General features: G+C 38.9%; 1 protein-coding gene across 1 annotated transcript; it reads right to left on the bottom strand.

Annotated features, from left to right (window-relative positions):
- Window positions 1–7,764: 7,764 nt before the first annotated feature.
- LOC110875194 (LRR receptor-like serine/threonine-protein kinase ERL2) lies at window positions 7,765–10,354 on the bottom strand. Its single transcript, XM_022123393.1, has 2 exons — window positions 9,779–10,354; window positions 7,765–8,715 (listed from the first exon to the last, which is right to left on the bottom strand). Exons 1-2 carry the CDS (start codon window positions 10,352–10,354, stop codon window positions 7,765–7,767), a joined length of 1,527 nt encoding a protein of 508 aa, XP_021979085.1.
- Between the last annotated feature and the right edge of the window lie 2,593 nt (window positions 10,355–12,947).

Here is a 12,947-nt window from a genome sequence, read left to right as displayed (position 1 = left end):
TTAATAATAATTTTGTAATTTTGATATGTAAAGAGTATATATGAAATTCTAAAAAATAGACCAGGAGTGTTGAAATAAACAGCTATTTCACCAAAATGATTAAAAAGAAACAGACAAAAAATAAATTATTTTACCATAGCTCTGTGGATATCGGATTCTTGAGTTGCAAGTGGTTGCTCCAGTTGACTAATGAACCACCTAAAAAATAAACAAGATTTAACTGAATTGATCAAGTGATATATGATGTTAAAGTAACGATGCTCATTAGCAAAAACATGCTAACAAGTATCAAGTTGCTTGCATCCCATTTGATTAGCTGGTTAGCGAAGACTCCCATCCCCAAAACATCCTCCCATCAACCTCTGTAACAACAATTGATTTATTAATTCATTATATATTAGTGTTAGGGTAGACTTACAGCTCATGTAAGGGTGTACAAACACAACAGCTACAAGTCTACAACCGTGAGCATATCTCTATGCCTACACCCCTAACTTAAAAGCTATACGCTGTTGATATCCCCCGCCCCACAGATCAAGGTCTCTTTTATTTTGTTTCTTATTTTTGTCAACAACTATATACATAGAGATTTCATACTTACCTTCAACTGAGATTAGTGAAATGAAGTGAATCAATAAAAGTTAGTGTTGCCAGGTGCCAAGACAAGTGTGTCGTGCAATGACATTGTCCAGTCCTTAAAAATGAGGTTAAGAGCTGCTTTTTGACCATATAAAAGTTGAACATATGGTGTGTATGGCCAGTGAGTACCGATCTTGTAGAATTTCAAGTAATCCTTCTAGTCAAAGAAAATACTAAGAGATATTGCTGATTAAAAAGCTTCAATTGCTTTGGGGCTGGCTCACACAATTTCCATACCAGACGGTATTGAAAGTGCTTTCTCAGAACCCGTTAAAGCCATATCTACACCCCATTCATCCATGTGGAAGTCTAGGGCACAAATTGATTACACACAGTTAGGGACAACGTTGGATGCTGGTATTCATCTAAGAGTCACCAACCAATGTCAATTAGGTCATCTATGAATAAAGCTATCAGAAGTGTATAGAATGATTTTACCTAGTATTTTCCTTACAGTAGCCAAGTTGTTGGTAACTCTAGTAGCTGTCTCATTGTAAACGATGCAGACGACGTTAATAGTATGAGTGATATCTGCAACCAGTTTTAATGCTAGAACATCAAAGCCAGCACCTCAACCCCATTCACTCTCCCCCACGTCACATTAAAGCCAAGGCATTTCTATTGATCCACCCAAAGCAAATGGAACTGGTCGATAATGAATGACACGATTCGATTAGGTGAGTACCATGGATGGAGCTTTTGTGGTTGGCGATGTGGCTAGCTTCATAGGGTCATAGACCATGAACAAAGATTTCCATTCACATCAAAACGACCGAACAGACTCTCAAGGTTACACAAACAGGTCTAACTTTTATGAGGCTATTCGTGGCTGTTACCACCTTTCTTTAACCAATGGTTAGCTCGTTACTCTCAGGGAGCGTTCGTTTCATGGAGTGGAATGGGATGAAATTGGGAAGCTTTTCTTTGTAAAATTGATCTTGGTTGGGGGAGGGAGGAATTTGAAATCCTTCACTCTAATGAAATTTGTGACTATTTCAAAATTCCTTAGAAATCCTTCACTCTAATGAAGGAATGGAATGGAATGTTGAAATAGTCACAAATTTCATTGATTAAAGAAATTCATTGGATTTCAAATTCCTCCCTCCCCAAACCAAGATCAATTTTACAAAGAAAAGCTTTCCAATTCCATCCCATTCCATTCCATGAAACGAACGCTACCTCAGTGTAGCCATTAAACTATCAAAATTGAATTCCTAAGATTGGAAATTAAAATCTATCATTTAGACCTACGTTTACCAGTACCAAATTTAATCAAAGTTGAACTGTTGGGGTTTGCTTAAACTCAAATTTAGAATTCAGACCTGCGATTAATAGTATCAAATTCCATTAACAAACAAATTTGCAAACCCATCAACTGAGTATTAACTGATGTTGTTGTGCGTACCTGCGAGCCATTTTGGAAGTGGATCTTGGCGGCCTCAACAGCAACTACAAAGAGAAGGATTTTCACCAAATTAGCTAATCATGAATTGAACAATCGACCTGAAAGCTTGTAAAACCCAATGGTTTTCACCAAATTAGCTAATCATGAATCGAACACACTGTCAATATTTGTTAAATTAACAAAGTTAACACAAACAACCAAATAATATCAAACTACTTATCATCAAATCATCCAAACCATTTCAAGTAACTAATGTAAGCGTACCAGAGAAGAGATGCGATGCCAAACGAAGTAGCCAATTCAACCTATTTACTACCAATGTGATAAAGGAAGGAGTCGCTAGTTCAGGTATCCATTCTCTGCAACCAGAGGAATGCTCATCATTTTATCGAATGATTAAAATGTAGAAAAGAGATGCAATGTAAATACAAGATTAGCAGGTCCTCATACGCAATTTTGAAGATGAAACTAAACGATTTTGTAGATGAAGCGAATTAGGGTTCCAACTGAAGTATTTTGAATAGGGTTCCAACCGAACGATTTTGAGCAATTTGACAAATACAAATTATAGATGAGAGGGAGATGGTGGCGCCAGATGAAGAGAAGTTACATGTTGAATTGGTCTTGAAAATTAGGGTTCTTTTCAATGGGAGGGAAATTTAAAGTGGGAGGGAATTTTTAGTGGTTTTAGTAGCATAAAAGCATTCAAACTTTTGAGATGAGAGGGAAATTGCAGTGTAGAAATTTTAGTGGGATGAAAGAAATTTTAGTGACACACGTTAAGTGCCATAAAACCTATAGTAATGGCATAAAAAGGTAATTGCCACTAAAAATGTGTACTACACAAATGTGCCAAACGAAATGTGCCACTAAAAACCTAAATTAATGGCACAAAAGCTAAATGCCACTAAAAACGTGTGCCACTAAATGGCATTTTTTTTGTAGTGTTCTGAGGATTCAGGGAACCCGGACCCTTCTGCCACATCGGAGCAACCGCCAGCCACTGCCTCTACTCAAATTGTTGTCGTCAAGCCTTCGCAGCTTGGATCTACACAAGGAATCTCGTGTGGAGCCGTAGAAGAGAAACAACAACTGGAGAGCAGTTCTTACATTGAAAGCTCTATGGCTGGTATATCCTCTGTTCCTAGCATTGCTGATTTTGCTTTACAGGCTTTACATCCGGTGACTGGAGAAGTTCTTGAAGAGGGAGAGTTCGTTGCTGATCTTTCACATGAGCAGATGCTGGCTCTAAATGAAATGAAAACAGTTGAAGATTCAGTTATCGATCAAATGTCGTTTGAACCAGAAACTGTTGATACTAAGAACATTGACGAGATAGTGTTTGAAGGCGAAACAAGCAAATCAACTTATGTACGTGCCGATGGAATAGAGTTTGATCCGTTTGATGAAGAATGGATGAAAGAAAATCAGGAAGATGTTGACGAGCAGTTAAAGAATCGTACGTCTACATATAAGATAATCTGAAGGATTCATTCCAAGAATGGAGAAAAAGGTTCTTGTTGAAGGTTGAAAAGCCTACGCCTCCTGAAGCACAAGTTGATTTTCTAAAGTTTGAAAAAGTTAAACCTCATGGGAAGATTCTGAGTTGGATGTTCGTGAAGGAAATTCACTATGTTGCGATCAAGCGCGAACACAGAATCCAGTATTTCAACTCAATGTTGAGCATCTTATCTCTGCCGTTCTAGGATGTTGCCGCCTTATCGAAGTTGGAAATAATTAATCGTTCAAATTATTTTGGCACAACATTATTTGCAGGGAAATTGAAGTTCGAACGGAAGAAGGGGTGGAAGGATGAATCGTATAAACCATAGCTCCCAGTGTATCAACAAATCAAGTTCACGTTGGATCCATTGACCAACACGGCTCGATACAAGCTCATATATCAGCCGACGAAGGTCATGAACAAGATTCTGTTGATGCCCATGGAACAGAACTTTCTTGACGATATGGCGTTGTGTGTTATGATTCGGATACTCATGAAGCGGTTATTCTTTTTAAAGGTGATAAAGAGAACTTTCGGATGCTAGATCCGATGTGGATTGTGAACATGTCCGCGGCCGACATGAACAAGTTATTCCGACATGATATCTTTTACGAAGACAAGGACGCACATCAAGCGCTACAATTTCAACGCGTCGCTTGTTTCTGTTTTTACAGAGGGATACACGCCGGAAGCACCTGGACATTGAAACACTAAAGATTGAACACCGAAGACCAAGTAACAGACAAGGGGGGGGGGGGGTTTGTTGGTGCATATTTTGGTGTCTGTAACTTGTTCTTTATTAGCATTGTATTTTACGGTCTTTTATTTATTGAGTCTGTATGTCCGTCAGTCGACCAAGTCGGATATCCTCCTATCTAACTTTGGTTCGACAGTTTGTCTCTTTGGTATGTAATATGAAACTAATGCATGTTGCATGTAGTTGGTAGATTATATCTTGTGTGTGTCTATTCAAGTCTGCTGCAAACTGTTTGCAGCTTATCTGTCTTGTAACCCTCGACGAAAGACCCATCTTTCGTCGAACGCATGTGTGATGAAAAACCTCTTTATTGATGTTTCGTCGTGAACGGTGATGAATAACCCTGGTTATTCGTCGAGCATGGTTTTTCGTCAGGCCCTTTATATCTTTCGTCAACATTGGGCTGGGCTGCCTATATAAACAACACTTGGACTTCTGTGTGAATTTATGAGAGCATATCCTACTGTGAGTTTATCTTCAAACATTGTGTGTATGTGTTTGATGTTTGTTCTCATCCGTTTAATCAATAGACTGTGAATCTTTGGTTACATCGTGCTCTTGCTATTTCTGTGTTTGGTTTGCGTCGTCATGGGGATTCCGCACTCGTGACTGTGTTTGTTATAAATAGGGATTTGGTTTCGTGATCGATCCTCCGAAAACGGACCTACAATTAGTTATAGAGGTAGAGTTCCAAATGGGCTCACAAATGGCTCAACCGGTTGAACCGGGTTGACCAGCTAACTCTATAATTCCATAAATTACACACATACATCTAGATTTATATACAATAACTACTAGCATACATATACATGATACATCATGTCTACATGTTGACGACCAAATAGTATATACACACATCGTACTACTGTCAACAACAACAAAAATTAATATGATCTACCAATCGCGAATTGGAGTCTTGAACGAACTGGAGTGATAAACTATGAACGAACCATGAAGCTGGAAGTATGGAACAAAATTGGTGGATGAAGATGGAAGTCTAGAATGAGATGGAGAGATGGAAGTCTAGAACAAGTCACCAACGATGAAGCAGGTTTTGAGTTTTGATTGATGGAGATGGAATATTGAAAGTCGCTATTCGTTAGGTTAAAACAAAGGAGTAAACATGGAGATGGGCCAATAAAAAGCAAAAAAAAATCCAAACCCAAAAACTAATCTGGGCCGGTACCGGTATAGTGGATCAAACCCAAAAACTAATCTGGGTGTACTGGCGTGCCGATATTGCGTAAACGGTAAACCACTCGCGTGGTGGGTAGGCTTAGATATCTCCATGTTGTTTCTTGACTGTTTGGCAGACTGAATGATTTTTTTTGTTTATGGTTAAGTGTTGCTAATCTCCATCTTAATTCTACTTGTTGGTTTTGTGAGCTTCTTCATCTTGACTTATGTTCTTTTGCCCTTTTATCGATCTTTCTATCCAAATGGTGAGACACTTCCATTCGGGTTTTTTGGGCATCTGCATGGAGGAAAATTTGACGTTTTGACACAGACCAGAAACGGGGACTTGAGAGACATGAAGGAATCTATTAGATATATATATATACACACACTTAATTTGTATAATTATTTATACGTAGTCGATTATGTATGTTAAACACTACCACTTAGGATATTCGATAAGGTGTGACAAATAATTGGAACGGTATGTTAAACTATTGGCACTGTTTCAAATGACGGTTATTCCCGCCAAAAGAATAACCACCGATATCAACCGTTGCCTTCATATGTATAAATATATAGTCATCAACAAACTATTCCGGTACCAAGATAATTTACCCTTTTTCATATAATTGTCTACCAATTCGTTCTCATTTTTTCAATCATTCTTTTGCATAACCTTTCGTTATATTCCAACATTCATAATACTTCCGCTGTGATGAACTCTGAATCCCAGCAGAATCTAGCAACTAGCTTCGAGTTGGTTTCTTGAAAGGAAGATTTTTAAGATTAAGAAATGTGCCTCTGTTAAAGATCTATAGATGCAATCCGTTGAAATAAATGAGCTGAATATATATCAGCTGATCGAATATATATGTATCTAGATCATGAACAAGAACAAGAACAAGAACAAGAACAAGAACAAGAACAAGAAAAAGAACGTCGTTAGTTGTTGTCATTGTACCCTTAGTTACACCAAACTGAACACAGTTTTATACATCCAGTTGAACCAAACTTTATCTGTGTAAGTACCAGCAGAATGAAGTGAAGTATACAGTTTTTTTCATACCAATGTGAAGCTTTAACCACACACGTGAAGCTTTAACCACACAGACGCCCCTGTGTCTTGCTTTTCTTGCTCACAATCAGGAGCAGGCCTGGCATTAATTTTTTATTTTTTTATGGAAGAATCATGTATAGTTGAGATGTATCTCTTTATACATTAATACAAATAGATTTCCATTTTCCATTCAAATTATTATAGTTGAGATGTATCTCTTTATACATTAATACACCGTTATCAAGAAATAATTCCTTTCCACAAATAAGAAAAAGCATAACTAGCAAAAAGAAAAACTATATGAAGCCAATGATGTTTGCTTGACTGAAAAACCCTGGTGTTATTATCTAGACATCAGTTATAGTGAGATGCTTGTGGTCTTTTGCATTATTTTGGAAAGATAAACTTAGTAAATGTATTAGATTGTGATGATGCCATCAGGGTTACATAAGAGGTGCTTATATAGAAAACCATATTACACATTAGTCCGTATACTACAACACTTAGTCTAATAAGGAACAATATGACTACACCCGCATCCTTGGTGAAATCTACTGTTGCTATGGAACTAAAGGACATCATGCCCATATGAAGTACCTATGGATCCATCTAGGGAGAATCGTTCTTTCTGACAGCATGCAGTGTACTTGACATGTGAGAATGATCCCAAATCCAAAACAAAACCCGAGGAGTGGTCCAAAGATCATTTCCGTCTCAAGGCTGTAGGATTTAAGCTCCAAGTTTAACTCACAAAAGAACACAGGTAATGTATAGTGATGAATATGTAGAAGAACGAGACTTGCAAAAGAAAAGATGGAAGAGACTTGCTTTTATTCAATAAACAAAAGAGCTATAAATAGCCTTATACACATCACGTGGGAAACAATAAAATAGCAACTGAAACTAAAGACTAGGCTCAACCTATGACCTATTCTATCCTTCTAACGTACACTTTCTCAACTGCATATCCATAGAATTCGGTCAACCTAAACACGAAGTCAAACTAGTAACAATTATTAAATAAACACTAAAATATAAAACCAATTACTTCAATTCTTCAGCCACGTGACAATTTCCTTATTCCTTCAACCATGCAAACTAAACACTACCACATGCTCCATGCTGACCCATTAGACTAAAACACTTCTGACCCAGTTAAGCCCACAACCCATGTCAAGATTATCCAACAATCACCCCCATAATCTTGACATCGACCCGTTTCTTCAAAGCAATGTCGGTTCATCTTCGTCTCGAATCAAATTCGCTTCTTCTTCTTTTGTTTCCTTCTTAGGACACTCGCTCGCATAATGTCCGTATTCTTGACAATTATAACATTTGATGTTTCGCTTGTCTCTATACCAACCTTGATCCTTTCGGTCTTCATTGCTTTGGAACCGACCACCTCGACCTCTACCATAACCGCGACCTCTACCTTGACCACGACCACGTCCTTGTCCGGGTTGATCAAAATCACCCCGCCTAGTTCTTTCCTCCCAATCTTCCTTTGTAAGCAATAATTGGCCTTGATCATTTTCTTCGTCATCATGGGATTTAAGCCTTTCTTCGTACGTCTTCAATCGCCCGACCGCCTCTTCAAACGGCATCGTATCGACATCCGAGTACTGCTCAATAGACGCCACGATCTGCATATATTTCCTAGGAACGGAATTTAACAACTTTCTTACCATAGTTGCGTCTTCAAGAGTCGATCCTAAGTTCTTGAACTTCGCTTCAATCCCGCTTATCTTTCCCGCATACTCGTCTAGTGTCTCACTCTCCTTCATTTTCAGCTTTTCCAAATCGCTTCTTAAAATTGATAGCCGAGCTTTCTGAACTCTATCAGCCCCTAGATAACGAACCTTGATTGAATCCCACACGTCCTTTGCATACTTGTGTTTTGCGACCAGAAGCAAAACATCCTCCGGTAAAGACTGAAAAATTATGGCTTTAGTTGTGTAATTTTTCTTGTCTTCCACAGTAGCTCCAGTGACCGGATCTATCGCTTCCCAAAGACCGTTTGCCCGTAGGATTGTTTCGACCAAAATCGCCCACGAAGTGTAATTTGTGTCCGTCAATTTCGGACATTGCAACGATATGCTACTGCTACCTTGGCTACTTACGGGTACAATCGTATTACCTTCTTCCGTTTTCTTATCACCGGCCATTTTCTTTACCTGCCAAATAATCAAGAAACAAAATAAAACTAATAATGTTTATATCTTTTCCTTTTTTTTTCTCGTACAGCAACACCAATACTACTTTCTTTTTTTTTCTTTCACTTTTCAACCAAAACAAACACCCCTCAAACTTCAATTCACACAGAATTTTTTTCCTTCTCTTTGATCACACAGATCTCTCCTCTTTTCCTTCAATAAAGACAACCCACACACAGTAAGTTTTATCTTCAAAACACACAGATCTATTTTTCTCGATTCACAAAGAATCCTCCAAGATCACACAGATCTATTCTATTCAAATCGCTGAAGCACACAGCCAAACACCTCCACACAGATTTGGTGTCTTCTTCTTCACATGAACACGGCTCACACAGTGCCTTGTTCGACTCTCTCTACGGTTCACGAAGAACCCTTCACGATCCCTGGTATGAGCCGAAGCTCTGATACCAAATGTAGGATTTAAGCTCCAAGTTTAACTCACAAAAGAACACAGGTAATGTATAGTGATGAATATGTAGAAGAACGAGACTTGCAAAAGAAAAGATGGAAGAGACTTGCTTTTATTCAATAAACAAAAGAGCTATAAATAGCCTTATACACATCACGTGGGAAACAATAAAATAGCAACTGAAACTAAAGACTAGGCTCAACCTATGACCTATTCTATCCTTCTAACGTACACTTTCTCAACTGCATATCCATAGAATTCGGTCAACCTAAACACGAAGTCAAACTAGTAACAATTATTAAATAAACACTAAAATATAAAACCAATTACTTCAATTCTTCAGCCACGTGACAATTTCCTTATTCCTTCAACCATGCAAACTAAACACTACCACATGCTCCATGCTGACCCATTAGACTAAAACACTTCTGACCCAGTTAAGCCCACAACCCATGTCAAGATTATCCAACAAAGGCCTTTCTTATGTCCTGAAGGAGGAGAAGAAGGATCTGATCGCTTGCTACAAGACTTTTGCATGGGGGGACCACATAATCGTGGGTTGCCTTCGTAACTTTGGTTTGAAAAGGTGTTAAATTGGCGCCCGGTTGGTACTGAACCTTGCAGATTGTTGTATGAAACATTGAAATCAGACAAAAAGTTCAAGATTGTAAGGGACGTTGGGATCTCACCAGATAAAAGATTGTGAGAGAGCTCTAATATTTCCAGATTTGTGAGGTTTGAAATTGAACTCGGAATGGTGCCAGAGAAATAGTTATTACTCAGATCAAGAACTTGAATAGACTTCATATTGCCGATCTCAACTGGTATGTCTCCACTTAGGTTATTGTAAGAAAGGTTCAGCGTAGGGCGGAAGGAGGCTGGACAATTATACTGCCAATTGGAAGCATTTAGTGGTACAAGGAACACAGGTAATTCAAAGTTATCATTTTTTACTTGATCCAGAACTTGATGTGATGCAAGTGCTGGAAGTCTTGTAAGCTCTACAGGCAAACCTCCTGAGAGTAAATTGTCACCTAAATCGAGATAAAAAAGATTTGGAAGATATTGTAACCATCCAGGAATTTTGCCATTGATGTTATTCTCGGAGAGGTCGATAAGCTCAAGGTTTGTTAGTGACATCAGCCAAATTGGAATTTGACCAAACAACCAGCAATCAGCGATTTCCATGACCTTAAGGTTCTGAAACCCTAAAATTCCTGAAGCAGGTAGTGTTTCGTTAATGAAATTACCATTGAGGAGGAGAGTGGTGAGTTTCTCTTGACGGCTAAGAATATTCAATGCTTGACTGATATTTTTGAAGTTATTCCTTGTAAGCGGGAGAAAGGACAATGATGGCAGTTCAAGTATTGTTAGGCCTCCTAATCCAAGATCTCACTCAGCTAAAGCAACCAACAGGTGTGCGGAATCCACCTGATGATCAACCACTGCAGATGAAACACTAGAATGCAAGGATTTGAGAGAGAAATCAAGAATACACTGAGTATTCTTGATGAAGATGAATGACGTCACTCACACAAAGCAGCCGCCAGACAAAAGACAATGATTAGTGTTGATGCAGATTTTGTGTCCGATGCTTGTCGAATAGATTAGTTTTATTTTATGCTGAATTTGTAATAGTTAGTGAAACGGTCAAGCGAACGTGTATAGACCCGCTCGTTTGAAGTGGTCAAACGAGAGGGTTGTTGGTTTGACTGTGTGTGTGTGTTGCTAGACAAAGTTGCTGTGTTGTTATTGGTGTCGAAGGATAAGGCATCGAAGGATTATGAATATCCTTCGATGAGCTCGAAAGATACCCATCGAAGGATGGACCTCGAAGGATATCGAAGGATATCATTCGAGGTATGTGAGTATCTTTCGAAGACTGTCTGATCGAAGGATGATGTTTCGACCAGTCAGTCTGATCCTTCGACCTGCAGCCTGTGTTTTGGTATAAATACCAACACTTTGTCATTTGCAACATAAGAGTGAGAGCACAAGTGTGTGCTAGAGAGAGAATGGAGGTCTGAGACCTCACCGGGAGAAATCACCACTTGGTTTCTCCCCGGATGTATACTTCTTTGGTATTAGTTCGGTTGTCATGTAACCGGGCCGACTTGTAATGTTTACTACCGGATTAATACAAAGTTTGTTTGTTATCATCTCTCTTATCTCTTCCATCTTTGAACATTATCATGAAAATCACGGTTTCGGTCCCGAAACCTGGACCTACAATTGGTATCAGAGCCATGGTGCCCGATTTAGTAAAACTAACCGTTTACTAAGTCACATGTGCTCTAGATCTGTGATTTTTGTGGGTTTTTGTTCAAGATGTAAAAAGGTGAAAATGAGAAAAACCCAGATCTGGACCCGGATATCCAGATCTGTGCTAAACCGGGTGTTGGGTTTTATGTTTTTCTCTTAAATACTCAAGTTTTCTTCATCAAAACAACGTGTACAAGTGTTTTCGTCGGATCTGCAGATGAACAGTCCTCCGTGTTCATGATGTTCTTGACAGCTTCAAGTCTCGAAAGATGTTGGTTGTCCATCGAAAGATTGACCAGATTTCGAAGGATCAAACAAAATTCAAATTTCAAATTTTCATGCTTCGAAATTTGCGAAAGTTGGTCACCTACCACATCAACTTTTCTGACACCTGTCGTACTTTCTGTCCTTGTGTCAGGACCATCGAAGGATAACTTTCGACCTCGAAAGATCATCCTTCGATCAAGGAGATTCGAAAGATGAACAGGAGTGCTCGAAAGATCATCAGTTCTTCGAAGGATCAAAAGGTTCTTCGAAGGATCAAAAAGACTTCGAAGGATCAAGTCTGAGGTGTACGAAGGATCAGCCATGTCCAACTTCGAAAGGTGTTCGAAAGATCTGTGACATGTGCTCGAAAGATGCTCGAAAGATATGTGACATGTGCTCGAAAGACTTCGAAAGATCATCTTTCGAAGCTGTCTTGGTGTTTATCTTTCGTTTGATGCAGATGTTTCGAAGGATCCAGGTGTTGTGGAATTTTATGAACTCAGACAGTGTGTTGGGGTTAATCATTTAATTCACTTGGAGTCGGGTCGGGTGTTCGCAAGGATTATTCATACCGGGCTTCAAAGTTTCAACATCAAAATTCGTACGGGATTTGGGAACACGCGGGGTGATGCAGCATGATGAACACAAGAGATGATGAAGACTTGATGTTTGAAATTGTGGGGTAGTCACGGTTACCGATGAAGTGACAAAAATGGTAACGCGACTATTATGGGCCAAAAACAACACGATATGTTCGCTTCCGCGCATCAAAATTTATGATTGTTACCGGTTATTCGGAAATGTTCGAAAGGATTTTGTTTATTGACATATTCTCGCATTTGAAGACGTACGTATGAACCTGGAACGTCTATACCGGTCCTAACGAGTTCACAAAGACTTTGGTCTTTGGGGGGATACAAGTCAGATCCTACGGGGTACCAGGGGACGTTCTTATTCAACTAGATTATGCAAAGAAGAAAGTCATGTTCGTGAATTTTCGGAACCGAGAACATTCAATGAAGATTGATGACAGTTCCGCTCAGTGGAGGGAATTGGTGAACATTTGACGACAGTTTCTTTGAAGTGGAAAGAATCTGTTAAGGTTTAGAGATCTTACCAAAGAAATGGGGGGATAAAATTTTTCATTTGTTGAATTTCTTCGGTAAAATTCTAAACGCAATCTCAGGTGGTAGAGTTTATGATCTTCTGGTGATTCAAACGGTTCAGCGTGGAATGTTTTGCACAGACACTT

The sequence above is a fragment of the Helianthus annuus genome, chromosome 9 (genome assembly GCF_002127325.2).
Source record: "Helianthus annuus cultivar XRQ/B chromosome 9, HanXRQr2.0-SUNRISE, whole genome shotgun sequence".
NCBI classification, from domain to species: Eukaryota; Viridiplantae; Streptophyta; class Magnoliopsida; order Asterales; family Asteraceae; genus Helianthus; species Helianthus annuus.
This window is presented reverse-complemented; position numbering and strand designations above follow the sequence as displayed.

Coding starts and splice junctions, on each gene's coding strand:
- LOC110875194 (XM_022123393.1), bottom strand. CDS start 10,354: ATGGAAATCGCTGATTGCTGGTTGTTTGGTCAAATTCCAATTTGGCTG. Junction 8,716..9,778: donor ACAACAATCTGCAAGGTTCA/GTACCAACCGGG, acceptor ATTATTTGGCAG/GTAAAGAAAATGGCCGGTGA.